Consider the following 16,445-nt stretch of genomic DNA (forward strand, 5'->3'; position numbering starts at 1 on the left):
ATCCACCCATCGAACAACAGGGGGAGGACCAGCGAAAGTTGAAAAAAAAAAAAAGTAGAATCTCCAAAAAGGACCCCGTAACCAACGCCTTGCAGTGAATCTCCGCTTGAATGCGCAAACTGCCTGTCAAAAAGGAAAAAGGAAGGTATCCAAAGTGCGCCGTCTAGATCCCCAACCCAATCTTCGTACCCAGGTCGTAAAAGACATCACACGCACACATCTGATTTCAACGTCGTCCGTTTTTGATAGCAAAAAAAGTCCCATCTCTTAAAATCACATCCGTAATGAGTCGGCGTCGTAGCCAGAGTAGATCATGGGGTCGCCCATGCCCATCATAACCTCGGGATTCGGGCACGACAGGATATGGGGCTTGATGGTCCCGAAACTCGACTCCACGAGGCCCTGGTTCAGGAGGTCCATGTTCATAAACGAAGGGGTCGGCTGCATGAACTGCTGACTCATGTCCATCGCCGTGGGCTGGCTGGGCATCCAGGCCGGGAAGGACGTCGGCACGTTCGCGGGCTGGGGCGGGAACATCTCGCCGCCCTGCTGCTGGTGATGGTGGTGGTGGCTGGCGCTGGGCACGGACTCGAAGTCGCTGTACGTGAGGCTCTGCGGCGACAGCGTGGCGCCGCCGTTGTTGGCGCCGCCGAAGACGGACTTGCGGTAGTCCTGCTCGAAGTCGGAGTGGTCGAGCTCCGAGGAGCTCGCGCGGTCGGTGCGGCTGCAGTCCACCTCGGTCTTGATCGGGGACTGCTCGGGCTGTTGCGACTCCAGCTGGCGGGCCAGCTCGGCGAGGCCTGCCTCGTCCTCGGGGAAGACCGAGTGGACGGGCAGGTCCATGTCGCTGTTGGGCCGGATGCACCCCAGCTTGGAGGCGATGTTGTGAATCACCGGCTGGCCGCGGTCGTTCAGTTCGGGCTCGCCCAGGTCCCATTGTTGTCCGCTGCGGACCATGGCGTAGAGCTTGTGCACCGTCGCGATGAGGGCGAATTGAGTGTGCTCGAGTACCTCGGCGTATCTGACAAGGCATGTGTCAGTCAATTGTCTGGATGGTAGACATCATATGATGTTTGTTTGAGAATTGTTACATACCCTTTTGGTATTTGCTTGTATTCCGTCTTCTTTCGGGTGCCGGCCGTGCAGACAAGGCCGTCATCCTTACACCTCTTGCAGGGGAATTCTCCATCACACTAAAGTCCGTGTAAGTGATGTGGACACTCAATTGAATAGGAGACACCCGACAAGATAGAAAAAGAAAAACAATTGCACGCGTACCTTGGTCTTCTTCATTCTACACCTCTCACAGGCCTTCCATACCCTCTTATGCCGGCCATCGGCGGAATTGCTGTCGTGGGTGGGAGAGGGATGTGAGTGCGGGTGCGGGTGCGAGTGCGTCGTGGACGCCCGCTTAGTCGGCCGGTGTACTGCCTTGACCTGCTTCGACGCCGAGCTTTTCCTCGAGCTCTGCGATTTTTGATCCTCCTGGGGAGGAGTAGGTAGATTTGTTTCCATGGCTTGACTGTGTGTGTGGCAATAGCAATGGGTAATCGGCCGTGTTCATCCAAAGGGGGAGAGGCAGGACGACGATGCGCGGTGTGTGTGTAAGTCGAGTTCGGGGGCGAGGGGCAACAGGAAGCTTCCTAGGTTCTGGGAACAGCCAGCACAACAGGGCCCGAGTGGATGTATATATGAAGGAGGGAACAATAAAGGAAACTAAAAGCCTCAAGGGGCTTTCAGGGGGGGTATGTCTAGGAAACAGATGAAGAAGAAGAAAAAGAAAATGCGGAGCGACCCGTGTGAGCGGTCCTCCCAAGAGAAGTCGAGATTAATAATGACGAGTAAGGCTTGTTCAAGTTGCTTCGTCAAGGGCGCATAGGGATTATGTGATACACAGCGCCCAGCTGGGTCAAGGTTCCTTTGGGATCGCGAGTTAGGCCGTCCCGAGCGTTAGCAGAGACCCTAAAGTGCCCTGTGGAGGATACCCTGAGCACCCTGGAGACTGGATGGGTGCGCTGCGAAATAGTGGCTTTAACGGTCGGGGTGTCCTTATGTCCGTGTGTGCGCGAATGCGGTGCGGCCTCGAAAAAAAGGCGGGTGGAGTTGCGTAGGACGTTAGAGGGGGGCACTGGGCTCGTTGGCGTATTTGGGTGTGGGCAAAACGGTGCCACTCGATAAACTCGCCGTACCCAGGAAAGGGAAAAGTGACGGGGCTTGTCGAAACGGGTCACCAACAAGTCTCCGAAGTCCTACTCCCGGTCCGAGGGGCAGTGGGATCGGGGCTTCTGATGCTTTTGAGGAAGCTAGCTCGCTTCTTGCTGCGACTGGCTGACTGCTGCGCCAGGAATGGGATTGCGCGCGCGTGTTCCTATCCTGAACCTCCACGTTGGACCAGGGGAGACTGTATGCTGTATTGGGCAAGGGATTGCGCCAATGCTTGCGTCAAGAATCCTTGGTAAGCTGACGGGTTGCAGGTGAGAGCGAGGGGTAGCGAGCAGAGCGGTGATAAGTCGCCAATTCAAGGTTTCTGTCTTGCTCGTTCGCCTCGAGTTTCGTGTGTAACGGTGTGACAACCTTGATTCGAGTCGATCACACGAAAATGATGTATGAGTGTCTTGATGCCTGCCTGCCTGGCTGGCTCGTCTGGCTGTCTGGCTCGCCCACAGTCCGTGTAAGCGTGTAAGCAGTAGTACAATTAGATGAACACCACACCAGGATTGCTCTTGGCCTGGGCTTGGGCTTGGGCTTGGGCTTGGGCTTGGTGGCTTGATAGGATAGATGAGTAAGGAAGAGGCAGCAAAAGAAATATACGGCATGTGTGGGCGCGAGAAGACCAGCTTTGGGGAATGAGGAGCAGCCACATTCGGTATATATCTGATTCAAGAAAAAACACACATGCCTCGCCTCGCCCCGAGGACTTATACCAAAAATTCATGATCTTTTATGACATGTCCCAGCATTCTGTCTAGTAGGGGCCCATCATGCATGCTCGACAAGTTGGTGGGTTAAAACCCGTTGTGGGTACGGTGGGCTACTTGGAGATACATCGGCCTCGACTTCATCTCATCCCCGACCGAAACAGAGTTGTCGAGTAAGCCGCACGCCCCCCCTCCAGGCGCGCGCCCAGGGGATCAAGGCCAGCGCAGCACATCGAGTTGTCCAGCAAGGCTCCTCGCGCAAAAGGGGGTTCGCTCACAGCGCTAAACGGGTACCTTTGAGCTTGTCTCAGATCTGAGGACGAGTCAAGTACCTGCCTACGTTCTCACCAGAGAGCCTTTAGTGCGTGTTATCGCCGACTCGGGAATTTGAGCCACTTCTGCCCCGTCCGCTCTTGCACAAGCGGATCGTGCCAGTGCCGGCCGGGGTCGCGTAGCCATGGATAAAATCTTATTGACGGATAATCCTCGAAATAATACGGTCGACCTGTCCGAGTAGCGACACTCTCCCACCTCCCTCAACGCGTTTCAGTTCTCGACATCCTACCTACCCTATCATGGAACAACCTTCAGTAGCACGCCTATCACGCCATGGTGAGACCGTTAAAGTCTAAACCGTACACAGCGGCCTTGTCATGGGCAGCAAGGTTGGTGCCAAGGAGCCATGGGTGGCAGCCCTGGAGGCTGCAGGTCCCCTTGCCCTCTCTCAAATGATGACAGGCAGAGAGCCCTTTTTTTTCAGCCTTACTCATCTCCATTGTATCGTATCAGACAGGGACCATATCGTAATACCTATGCCAACTCCGCGAGCCGCGGACTTAGATCGGGAGCGCGCTTTGATGACACACTGTGCGCTTCGAGGCAGCTCTCCACGGTTGAACCGTGCGAAACGCCCCTGACTCGCCGACCAAAACCCGAAGAGGCAATTTAAGATTCTGCCTCTTAAAAGGGGACCTTTGACTGCGCTACGCACTTGAATAGCTTGGTTGGCAGGTACAAAGTGAAACAATGATGCTGGCAATATGTAATAATACTGCTTGTGGCACGCAGAGAAGCGATTGCACAATTCTAGGATATTGCTCGCAACGAGCTGCATGTCAGAAAAGACGTAGAGTGGAGAATAAAACCCTCGAGATCGATCAAGAGATGTTAGGTGATAGTCTTGAGATCGACTGCGCATAATTATGTTCCGATGGAGGCAAGATGGTACGCGGTCTGGGGCCATGTGAGGCTTGCTCGCCCTCCTTCACTCCAAGTGCCGGCGGCTCAAGTGGCCGGCACTCGAACACCACCTCAGGAATAGGTATCACCAACTTCCGGGGGAGCATGACACTAGGACGACCGGGAATCCAGAAGGGTAGGAAGATCTGAGTGCTAGGTAGGTGTCGGTGATGATGTACAAGTAGGTACCTAGGGCAGGAGATGGGGCCGAGTCCCATTTTGCCCATCAAGGTGAGAGCCCTAGTGCCAAAGCTTAAGGTTGGGCTGGAGCCCCACGATTGGTCAAGTTTCTAGAAACATTCCACAGGAAGTGAATCCCGAGGGAGAGGCGCGAAGTGGAGGGGAGTGTGCGCTTTTCGACAAAATTCGATAAAGGCGAAGTGCCGTGGGTGGGAGGTCGCCGCGCTGCTTCGGTCTTTCCGGGGCCGAACACGCATCGTTCGAGCTCGCGCACGGGGTCTTGCGTCGTCCTCCTCGGGCACCAAACGCACTCCTTCAAGACCCCAGGCCCTTGACACCCTTTTTAAAGGAGACCTTGTTCCTGATCCCAGGGCACGGTTCCGCCCGTTTTCTCCCGGCCTGGATGGCCTCATGACCCTGCTCACCTACACGCGCGACACCACAAATTGGCTCATTGCGGAAGGATGCACGTCTGGGGTAGCAGGGATGTGCAGGCCTGAACATGGAAAATGCCGCGCACACGGACGTGGTGCCCACGGAGTTTTCCACGGACATTGGGATTGACTGCCAGCGATCGACATTGGATCCCAATTGACAGCCCAGGTACCAGGCAATACTGGAGGCATGCTGTCGTTGCAAAAAGACAACAAAGCAACACTCGCGGAGAGGAACCTCCACACGAGGTTGCTTTGCTACCGTTGCCCTGGAAGCATTGTGCACCAATCCTGGTAGACTCGGAGTCCGATGTCGAACCCGACCCCATTGCCATAGGGCTGCTCCCTCCAAGGCTACGTAACTGCACCACGGTATCCATGCCATGCATGCCGCATCCTTTGTTTGGGCCGCCCAAGTGTCGGTGTCTGGGGCTCGTGACCTGGGGGAATTCAGCCACGCCGGGACACCTGATTTGCTGGAGGCACACGTCACGGTGAGGCTCACGTAGGATCGGCGAGCGCCTCTTACCGACCCCTAGAGCTAACACAACCAGCGACCTCGGGGTACAACACTGCCCCTGCGACATAACTACTTGTACACGCTCACCTTAGCATGGTAGCCGTGTCGCGGGCTCGCAGAGTCGCGAGAGCTTCTTCTCACCGTCGCAGATATTCTCCTTTGGAGAATTCGCCCTCGGTTCCTAGGGCCCAAGTGGGACGATGTGCTGGCTGAATTTTGCCCAAAGACATGACTTTTACCTGGTAAAGATCCAGACAAACATTTTTCGGTTCAGAGACCCGAGAGACAGGCTAGCTATCAGATCATGCCGTTTTTAAGACAAAAAGCTCCAGCCAACGACGCCTCAATTCCCCAGATCTGGGTCAATTCGAGTAAATCGAGCCTGGACCCTGCAGTCCCAGCTTATCTGAGACATGACAGGGGCAGCAATTACTCGCAACGAAATTGGTAGCTTTTATGCATACCAAGCTAATGGTTGCTTGGAGCATGTCAATAACAAATCCCACGTTCGATGTACGACTCTACAGGCATTACCAATCACGACGTCGTTAAATCCGTTGAATTTGTCAGTTCCCAAACTGTAGGTTAATTAGCCCAACCCGTTAATGCAAGGCTGTCCCCCTCGGTAATTTGCACTAGTGTCGTCCCGTCAAATCTTGGTGGCCGGACGTATTCGGAGTCCCGCCGGCCGAGTTTACGGCACGGAACCCCGTTTGTACCGTTTTATGCAGGGTCGAACCTCTCTCCACGTGGATTGAGGTGCATCCGGCCACAAACTTTATGATTATCATATGTTGTGAAAAGGAGCAAGTTCTCCGAGTACAGGGTTGAACAACCGAAATCATCTCTAAATCAATAGTGGTGGACATGTGAAATCGACACCATACACGACTGCTGTTGCATGATTGACGAACGAGAAATTCCTTAGCTTGAGGCTACTGTTATCCAGCCACACTGATTTGCCAGCGGTCCACGCATAAGCGCTGACGCTGACATGGCTGCCAACTCGCTACTTCGGACTTTGATGCTCTTTTGCGCCGCCCACCAAATCAAAAGCCCGCTGTCTGTGACGTCTTCCTGCACACAGATAGACGGACGTTTTCAATGATAAGGACAAGCTTTTTGATCGACAGGCCGATGGCTGCAGCCGAGGAAAATAGGGGCAATCGTCGATGACAAAGCGCACATTTTGTTCCATGCACATGACTCTCTGTAGGGCAAATGGACAATTACAAGCCCCAAATGCTGACTTGGTTGCCCGTTTTGTGGTCATTACTCGCCGTTGAAACACTAGGTATTCCTTCCTTCATCAGGGCAGGCACACGGCTGCCAAGTCGCTTGGACCCGGTAAGAAAAAAAAGCCAAGTCCATTTGTTTTTGCCACAATCCCGATCATCTAGTACACCTTTGTTGATGGATCAGATGGATCTTTTATGGAGAAACCGGTGCCAAACGAGATACCCGTCACTTTGCAACGCGCACGCACTGAGAAAGAACAACAAAAGAGAGGGGAGGAAGAGAGGTGAGCTCCAGTTTTCTGAATACTTGTACAAAATGTCACAAGCCGCCTCGGAATATCTGGCGGTTCTTGCCTAGGGCCGGAACTGCATCTTGTGATCATGTCCAATGTCCGTGGAGAAAAAATAAATACTTGAAGCGACCAGATGCATCCGTGACAAAACAAAAAGGGACAGGCTTCTAGAAGGCTGACACTGCACACACACCCCCGCAGGAACGACTTCTCAAGGCGCGGGTATAGATGGACTCTGCCTCCGAACTCCGATGGAGGTGGCTTTCATATCATCATAGACAGGAACTAGCGTCTTCCCTATGAGGTGCGCGCTAGGGTGACTTACAAGTTGTGTTCTTATGATGACGACGCCGTGTAGTAGAGGTCGAGCCTGCTGGACTTATCATATGCTATGTATTGATGATGACCGGATAGGGTAACTTCATCTTCTGAAAAGCACATTGGAATTATTTCTTCATCCTAGACGCATAGGGCAAGGGATACGTCGACCCAACAGTCTTCATCCTCGAGGAATGTTCAGAAGACGGCATTGTATGGCGAGAAGCAAGAAGGACATCCCAAGCAATCCCCATCCTAGGCCAGAAATCCAGAGGCCATCGGATGCTGCAAAAGGGCATTGATGATTATCGTTGCAAGGATCGCTAGCTAATGTTCTTGATAGAGAGAAGTTGAAATAGATCCAGGCCAGGTTTCGGCCTGGAGACGGTGTCTCTGCTGATTGGCTGTAATTGGCTCCGTCTTGCCCAAAACGGCAATTGCCCAACGGCTTCACCTGGACAGACAATCAATTCAAACATCAGCGCAAAGCAGGCCAGCCTCACGAAAGCCTTGAACGTTTTGACCATACAGGATTAGTACGCACGCCATACCCAAATGTATGTACGACTACAATACAATTTCTAGCTTCGCGAAAGTACATGATCAGAGGTCCACAGTCAGGCCTTTCCTTTGGACATGATAACGCATGGACCACATCAAAGTGACATCACCACCCGCCCCCGACTACTGCAGGGAGCTTTGACCCCTCCCGACCGACACCCCGCAGCGCCACCGCCGCCTTTCAAGCTCAAACAAGCCCTGGGGATCACGCCAGTCCAACGGCGGCATTGCAGTGTTGAAGAAAGAACGACAACTGGTTGCATTGAGTTCGAAAGGGGCGTGCATATTGCTCCTACCAATTGAAACCTTGTAAGATTGCCCGTGCAGCTCGTAGCCGCGATCCAACTGCCGAGCTGCTTTTGTTCCTGCTCCAGGCCGACGCCGTTTGCAACTTGTGACGCTTATGCCGCCTCCAACCCCACCTCTCCGAGCTCCTGCTGGATTTCTCAACCGCGCCCTGAGCCCTTCGCGAAACCCAATTCCTCGACTTCCCAACCTCTACACAAGCGGTCAAGCATCCTCAGCGTCGACTCCATCGGCCTCATTGCGATCGGCCCAGGCTCCTACAGCCCAACAAACCACATCTGCCGCTTTTACGAGGCCAATTGCCCAACAAACCGCCAGGATGTCGAGCATGCCAGCTACCGGCGGTCACAGCGAGGTCCGTTCTGAGTTTCTCCCATTGACGCTTCACGAGACGCGCCACGCCCTGCCACGACTCGAGACTAATAATTAACTTTACCAGGCCTGCTGTAACATACCCCCAGTCGGTACGACGCTGATCTGCAGACCCCTTTTCTTGACGACGATGCTCGCCGACCCGTCGCTAACCATTGCAAAGTTGCCAGCGGCTACAAGGCCCAAGGCTCGTACGAGCAGGTTGGCGGTTTCAAGACTTGTACGTTCGGGCTATGAGACAACCGAGGTATTCCGATTCTTTGCTGACTGGGGATGCCGTGCTGATCAGATGTCACTGGGCCGGCCGATGCCACCAAGGCAATTCTCGTCATCTTTGACATCTTTGGCTTCTTTGACCAGACGGTCCAGGGCGCCGATATCCTGGCCACCAGCGACAAGCACCAGAAGTACAAGGTCTACATGCCTGACTGGTTCAACGGCGAGCCCTGCCCTATCGAGTGGTATGGCCCCTCTCAGAGCTTGATGACCAGGGATAAGGAAATGCTGGGCTAACTGACCCGCCGTAGGTTCCCCCCGAACACCGAAGAGAAGCAGAAGAATCTCGGCAACTTCTTCAAGAAGTTCCCGCCCCCTTCAGTCGCCGAGAAGGTCCCCGCCTTTGTCAAGGCCGCCAACGAGCACAACTCTTCGATCAAGTCATGGGGCATCCTAGGGGTAGGCCATGTCAATCCTACCATGAAATGCAAGTGTTGTTGTCTAACGCAATTTTTAGTATTGCTGGGGAGGAAAGGTCGTTTCTCTCGCCACTTCCGGGGATAAGACTCCTTTCTCTATCGCTGCCGAGATCCATCCAGCCATGGTCGACGCCAACGATGCCTCTAGCATCAAGGTCCCTCTCATCATGCTCGCGTCCAAGGACGAGGCTCCCGAGGATGTCAAGAATTTCGAGAGCAACCTGACGGTCGCCAAGCACGTCGAGACCTTCGGCGACCAGATCCACGGCTGGATGGCCGCTCGCTCGGACCTGACCGACGACCATGTCAAGGAGGAGTACATCCGCGGCTACAAGACGGTGCTCGAGTTCTTTGGCAAGCAGTGGAACTGACTCGAGACGGCTGGGAGTAGAAAACGTTTGGGCCATAGGATGTAGCAAAAGGCAGCGCGCTACTAGCTTAATCACTCGAAAGGTCTCATGTTTGTTCAGAAGTTAAAAAAAGCAACAACCTTCGTATGATACGCGCTGTGTGTCCTCGGTGATGCCTGGGCTGCCATAGTGTTACAACGCTTGGATAAATCTCTCTGACGTTACTTCAAGCACGTGTGTTGTTGATTATGTCCTAGTCTACGCGATACTGTTACAAGGTTCAATGTCCTTGTCCTCGTACGTGGGAACGGCTGAGGCATCATGACAGTCTTCGAATAGTTGAAACGGGTGTGCCGCAATGTTCTCAGAAGCTGATATGCACTTTTCGGTGGCCCAAATCACCAGTGGCGTTTTGCAACCTTCCGACTTTCAACCTTGAAATCAAGATATCACTACCCCTACGCCTAGTCTCCTCCAATGAAGTTCTTGGTACATAGGCCGCCGTTACGGTCGCGAAGTCACGTTGACACGCAATTATTTGGCCTTATCAACGGGTACGCTCGTTGTTAAAAGCATAGAAAAAAATAAAAAGATATGTCAAGAAAGTAAAAAAACTCACCGAATCCCCCTGGAAGCCGGCTACAAAAACCGCGAGGGTTTTATATATATATGTGTAATTAGATTCAAACGGGTATCGAACACAATGAGTTTCAAAGTTCGATTAGAATCCTCCACTGGCCAAGGACGTGTGCGGCTCTATTCTTTTTCGTGTTTGGGGTTTTTAGTCTTTTTGCAACCAGACTCTCATCCAGTTGAGCCGTCTCCCACGCCCCCTGCCACTTGCTGACTGGCTAACCCAGATGTATGAGGACTTGTACAGTTGCAGCTCTTTAGGGGCGTTCTGAGGGTTGTCAAAAGCGGGTCTGGGTTGGCGATGTTTGGGACGCGGCTGCGGGAGGTGAGGCGGGTCCAGGGCAGAGGTGCAGCCTAGAAGGGGGTGTATGGCTTGGGGGTGGGTGCTGCAGCTGACTCACCACTGCACTGCACTCTACAGTGATTGTACATGGTCATTTAGCAGCCATATTGGCATATAAATTCTGGTCTATATGAAGAGTGTTGAGTGGTTGTGCTCTTTGCCAAGGCGAGGCTCGAGTCTCGTGAGGCGAGTGCTCACATATCACCAAGGTTTCAGTGTCAAGTTGCAAATCAAGTACTCAACCTGGCACATGGCTCGACCTGGCTGATCCAAGACTACAGTCACTTGATCCTATCAACTTTCAGACCTGGCTTCTCACAGTCCCAGACCTCCAAGAGTCCCCAGGCAGCACACTGCAACAAAGTACAACAAGCAAGCTTTATCACAGTCTATTTTCATCTTTTTGTTCTTACACAAATCACTCTCAACCCTCGGTCATTCATTACCGCCCCAACCAACCCCCATGCCACGCCTCCCTCTCTCAGGTATCCTTAAACACAAACACCCCCTTCCCTTTCCTGAACCCCTGCAGCGTGCCCTGCACCGCGTCCCGCAGCTCCTGCTCGGGCGTGTCCCACGTCCAGGGGACCTCGTCGACGGGGGTGTCGGCAAACTTGCCCTCGCGGATGAGCGCCAGGATCTCCTCGACCGTCCGCCTCTTGCCGGGCCGGTCGCGGTTCGCCCACCGGCTCAGCCAGAAGCCCCGGAAGGAGATGTCCTTGAAGATGAGCAGGCCCGTCGGCAGGCTCACGGGCTGCCGCGACATGGCGCCGTACGTGACCACCGTGCCGCCCTCGCTGAGCGACCGCGCCACGGCGGAAGCCGACTTGCCGCCGACGCAGTTGAGCCCGAGGAGCAGCTCGTCGCGCCCGCCGCGCAGCGTCTCGGCCAGGCGGTCCCGGAACGAGCGGTCGAGGAACTCCCTCTCCGTCAGCACGACCGTGGCGCCGAGGTCGGAGAGCTCCTGCTTCAGGGCCGCCGTCTCGGCCTCGGTCTCGCGCTCCCGCACGACGTTGATGCTGCGCAGGCCCCACAGCCGGCCGAGCTGGATCGCCGCGCGGCCGACGCCCGAGTTGGCCCCGTTCTGCAGGAACCAGGCGCCGCCGCCCGACGCCGCGAAGCTGCGCACGCTGACGTCGACGAGGTCGACAAAGTCGCGCAGCATGCGGTACGCGCTGCACGGGTTGACGCTGACGGTCGCGGCCTGCAGCGGGGTCAGGCCGGTCCTGTCGACGCGCAGGAGGCTCGCGTCGGCGCCCTCGATCAGGGCCTGCGTGCGCCAGGTGCCGAGCCCCGTGCCGGCGGGTATGGCCCAGTCGCCCTTCTTGAGCGACGACACGCCGTCGCCGACGGCCATGACCTCGAAGCAGCCCTCGTTGCCGGCCAGGGCGGCCGGCTCGGCGGTGCCCAGGAGCGTCGAGAAGGTGGGCTTCGCGCCGTAGGTGCCCTGGATGGTGTTGACGTCGGCCGGGTTGATGGGCGCGGCGAGGGTGCGGACGAGGACGGAGCCCGAGGGCAGGGAGGGGGAGATGGAGTGCTTGTGGATGCTGTGGGAAACAAGACGACGAAACCGTTAGCTGATACTTCTTGGGGCAGTCGTCGTTCGAGCAGCAGCAAAAAGGAAGACAGAGAAGAGGGGAGGAAAGGGGGGGGGGGCAACTGCGTACCTGAGGACGTCAGAGGGTTCTCCGTACTTGGAGAAGACGAGCGCCTTGGCCTGCTCGTAGCCGTACGGCCCGCTCTTGTGCCGGACGGCCGTCAGAGGCAGGGAGCAGCCGCGGCAGGTCCGCGAGCTCTGGGCGCTGGGCCGGAGGAGGCCGTTGGCGATGGGCCGCGCGGAGCGCAGGGTCGTCGCCATCTTTCTAGCTTTCCGGGTATGCTTGCTGACTTCTCGGACGAATTGGTGGTTTGCGCAAACAAGAGGTGTGGTTTCGTGAGTCGTCAATGTCGGCGGAGACTGCCGTGCAAAAGAAACGAAGCTCTCGGCCCGGCGCCGGTTGGAATGACGTTTTAGAGCTCACGGTACATGTCCCCACCCGTCCAGCCGTGGAGCTTGAGCTGTTGCTGCTCAGGGCCACTTTTTTCTCTTCAAAGCTGCCAAACGTATTGGGTGACTCCTATCATATCATCTGGATATACTGCGAAATAAATAAGATGAAGTATTTGAAGTACTAGAAATAGATACATACACATACATATATTATGTGATTGAGATACCTATCATGAAGTACCCTGGCCTCAATTGCACCAAAATCCGATGCTGCCTTACCTTGGTACAACTTGTACTCCAGCCGGCCTTCTATATACCCATATCCATATCTCAATAGAAGATCTCGGTGACTACGAGTGACCTTTATAGAATCACAAGGGGTTCTATCAATATATTCATATATGTATCAATAGTTTAACTTTTGGGTCAACCTCAAGTCGAGTCATACTGTTATCTAGACATAGTTGAAGAGACACAATGAACCTGCTCCAGAGACACCATAACGTTTCCAGTTATAAGGACAAGATTGTTGTCGTGGATTGTTCAACCACCCCCCCGGATCGCAAGGCCTTCAAGCCCGACTTCTGCGGGCTCCGATGTGTGACAACATGCAGCAAGAGGAGATGGGCGACAGCAACAGAGGCAGTGCTGAGCCCTCAGGCCAGACCAATACTAAATCGCCATTGTGCCATCGCACCCTTCGACTGCCCGCACGGCGGTGTTCAAGGGCTGCGGCTTCAGGCTCAGAAGATGCTTGATAAAACTGCCCTGGAGATGGGGAGGCAGGGCACGAATGCACGAGTTAGAGGCCTGCCACTCCATTTCATTGAAGATCCAAGCCCTTCGCAATTCCACGCAAGGGCCATGAAGCCACACGGGGAGATTATTTGTCAAGAGTCCTCACAAGAAACCAAGAGTCAAGGAGGCAAGCCAGAGGAGGCGGAAGAAGCAGATGGAAGAAGGTGGAGGATGTAGGTATTAGAGGCATCTGGTAACTAAGCCATGCGGCGGAGATCTCAGCGGGCTGCCGCTTTCCTAAATTCCCTTACGTAGTACAAATGAATCGAAAAGAGAGCAACGGAGGGGATGATAAGGCACAAGCACTCAAAAAAATAGGCTTCGAGAAGAATGGGCATCTTTTTGTGTGAGAAAAATAAAAGTGAACAGCTCTCGTGTTGAGAATGAATGAGCCCGTTAATCGAGCTGGGTATCATGATACATATCTCGCAGCATGCGTCTTCTGCAGCTCGAAAGAGCCAGAGAAAGAGAAAAGAAAATGAAAGGGTAGCAAAGGCACAAAAAAAAAAAGTCGTTTCTCCATGCCAGAATTGACGTCTGCTGCTGGCTTTTATGAGATCTTCAGAGATGCAAAAATGTGGTCCGGGCGTGTTCCTGGTACGTTCGTTGCCCTGGGAGCGCCGTCCACTCCTCATTGTCGGATGTAGAATCGAAGTAAAGTCGTAAGCACTTTGTGCCATGCTTATTTTATGTTCTTGAAAAGATCGCTACCGAGGCTGCCTCCGTCGTCGAGGTCGATCTTGGCCTCGAGATCGGACAGTTCTGGTATCATTGGGGGTGGTGGGCCAGCAGGCTTCCTCACTTCCTGGATTAACGTGCTCGACCTCTTGTTGGAGCCGCTGCTGCTGGGCGGTGGGGATGTGTCGCCGCCTCGGAGTCTCCTGAACCATCCGCTACTCCTCTTTGATTTCCTGTCATCCATGAAGCTACCGTTGCTCCGGCTTGCTGGCCTGGTGGTGCTGACGTCAATGCTGGGCGCCGCTTGTGAGTCGGCCTCTCCACTCGCATACGCCGAGTTGAGCATATTCCTGCTGAACAGCCGGCGGATGCTGCCCTGTCGGTGTGAGTGCGTCGGAGAGGCGGGAATGTCGTCGGCTGGGCGCTTCACGCCGCCCTTGGCACCGGTCGAGTCAGGAGATGTGGCATCAGGATGCTCTCCGTTCGAGGAGGTCGTCGGCTTGGTGTTCTCCTTCTCCTCCTGCTTGGTCGGCGTCTTGGGCAAGGCGGGCTCTTCTTGGATCGGGGAGGGCAGAGGAGCTGGGATGTTGGTGCCCTCGGTGAGCGACGAGAAGTTGAAGTCGAGAGCTGGGAGCTCGAAAGTCTTGGCTGGCGCTGGCGCGGTGGCCACGCTACCGTTCGTTCGGGCAGGCATGGTTCTCGGCTGAAGATTGTGAGGCTGGCAGACAGCGAGGTGTCACAGCGCTTGATCGAGAATAGATGCTGCTTCTTCTGGCGCACTGTCAAAGCTGGGGGGTGGCGACGAGCAACCGGGACCGGAATGCGGGACGAGGAATGTCAAAGCGTTGGCACGTTTGCTAGATCGGTCCGAACCGCTGGCGCTCTTTCTGTCTTCAACACGGGCAAACAGGAGCCGGTAGGGCAGGTGAACGAAAGAAATGAGATCGAGGGGGGCCGCGGGATCTGGAAGCTCGTTGATGTTTCCTTTTCTCGGATTTCGGGGGGGTGGCTGAACTCCTGAGAGCCAAAGTGGGCGCGCAGCTGGTTCGCGGTTCAGTGTTGACGCCGTGATGCGGGGATGGGAGCCGGATCCGCAGCTGGTAATGCGAAAGCAAACAAGCAGAGTCGATTGGAAACCGTCTCAGGCTTGTCCATGGATAATATGATCGGTCCAATGTTTCAAAATTGCGGCCGCAATTGCGAGGAAACGAATGTTGGAACTTGGAAGGGGGGCTGGGGATGGCGAATGGATCCCCAGGGGATGTGGAGGTGGTGGAGCAGGGGTCCTTTTTCTCTGCATGCTCATTGTGGTTTAGGGGAGGGAGGAGGAGGAGTGGTGACATCCACTCTTTGACCTCTCTTCTCTTGGTGTTGGGCTGCACGGGCTCACTTTGTTTGTTTGGAGCTACAAAGAAGAGGGCGCTGCTCGGTGAGACTCAATTCTCGTTCAATGAACACTGATAACTGAGCTAGGTACTCCGTACGCGGAGTCGCACAGCATCCGCGTGTCTTTGCACCTCTCATAGTGCTGTGAAGCTCTGCTTACACCCTTTGTAGGAGGCCATCCCGATTGTGTCACCATAACTAAGGCAAGGTACGCCAGATATTGGTCTTAGTATCCTGCTGCTATGGCTTTCCGAACAGTCAACACACATGTCCGTGTCATGGGTGTTGTCGATGTTGCAATGCGTATCCATACTCGTCTCGCCCATGTGCAGCCAGTGCCTTCCATCGCCCGAATCTAGATCACCCGGCTTTCTGGACGTATATTCAACTGCTGGGCCATGACCAGCTGACGATGACAGGTCCGCCATGAACACTCCTCTGCCATGCACAAACTCTCCCCGTCTGGTGGCTGCCAGCGATCCAGGCCGGATCCCTGTCAAGCTAACGCGTATGCATCGGTGACAGGGATCTAGGCCGCGTTCTAGCCACCCGACACTCGGCTTTGTCAGCGATTGTAGCAAGAGAAAAGTCGCGCCGTTCGTCGGGAAAAGCCATGGCAATTTCCGCCATGCGAGCAAGATCTTCCGGGAGACTTCCTTGTTCGAGCGGGGGTCAGAATGGATGACAGAAGTTCATCAGGGGATACCTCAATCGTAAAAGTGCATATCCTTGCTCTGGGACTCGGAAGGGCTATCTCACTACCTAAAACTGAATGGGTTTGATGGATAGTCGAGTACTTCTGTTCGCAGTCCGTCAACTAACCTGACCATCACTTGCTTGTTGTGCCCAGAAAGCATCCGTCAGCCACGAGGGCATGTAAACCCGGTTCCATGATGCATCCAGGCATCATAGTCTCGGCGGCCCAGCAAGGTAACCCATCGCTAAAGTGCCACGTGGATTTGAACACCCCCTCTTGATCTAATAGAGCTGTATACACCGGGATGGAAGGCCTGGAAACTCAACCAAATCTTACTACCGTGGCACTGCCCGAGAACATGCAAGGAGAACCAACGGCAGCTAGCCATCTCAAGGTATAGGAAGGGGTTTCCGTGATAGGCCAGCGACTACTGTCGACTTGCATAGATATCCTCAGATCTTGGGAGTGCGATTCATGGTACGGCGTTTCAATCCGC

At 54.6% G+C, this 16,445-nt stretch overlaps 4 protein-coding genes across 4 annotated transcripts; 2 read left to right on the top strand and 2 right to left on the bottom strand.

Annotated features, from left to right (window-relative positions):
- Window positions 1-273: 273 nt before the first annotated feature.
- Window positions 274-1,515, bottom strand: E0L32_008361 (uncharacterized protein; the record flags this gene model as incomplete). The annotated part of the gene is made up of 3 exons (XM_031143207.1): window positions 274-1,021; window positions 1,096-1,193; window positions 1,321-1,515. The coding sequence occupies 3 exons, from the start codon at window positions 1,513-1,515 to the stop codon at window positions 274-276; spliced, it is 1,041 nt and encodes a 346-aa protein (XP_030992338.1).
- Window positions 1,516-8,104: 6,589 nt separating this feature from the next.
- Window positions 8,105-9,445, top strand: E0L32_008362 (uncharacterized protein; the record flags this gene model as incomplete). Its single annotated transcript, XM_031143208.1, has 5 exons — window positions 8,105-8,362; window positions 8,491-8,599; window positions 8,669-8,840; window positions 8,907-9,054; window positions 9,113-9,445. 5 exons carry the CDS (start codon window positions 8,105-8,107, stop codon window positions 9,443-9,445), a joined length of 1,020 nt encoding a protein of 339 aa, XP_030992339.1.
- A 1,418-nt stretch (window positions 9,446-10,863) lies between these two features.
- On the top strand, window positions 10,864-12,414 carry E0L32_008363 (uncharacterized protein; the record flags this gene model as incomplete). Its single annotated transcript, XM_031143209.1, has 1 exon — window positions 10,864-12,414. One exon carries the CDS (start codon window positions 10,864-10,866, stop codon window positions 12,412-12,414), a length of 1,551 nt encoding a protein of 516 aa, XP_030992340.1.
- Window positions 12,415-13,870: 1,456 nt separating this feature from the next.
- Window positions 13,871-14,560, bottom strand: E0L32_008364 (uncharacterized protein; the record flags this gene model as incomplete). The annotated part of the gene is made up of 1 exon (XM_031143210.1): window positions 13,871-14,560. The coding sequence occupies one exon, from the start codon at window positions 14,558-14,560 to the stop codon at window positions 13,871-13,873; it is 690 nt and encodes a 229-aa protein (XP_030992341.1).
- Between the last annotated feature and the right edge of the window lie 1,885 nt (window positions 14,561-16,445).

Source organism: Thyridium curvatum (genome assembly GCF_004353045.1).
Source record: "Thyridium curvatum strain D216 chromosome Unknown NODE_55_length_292940_cov_83.935894, whole genome shotgun sequence".
Classification (NCBI taxonomy): domain Eukaryota; kingdom Fungi; phylum Ascomycota; class Sordariomycetes; order Thyridiales; family Thyridiaceae; genus Thyridium; species Thyridium curvatum.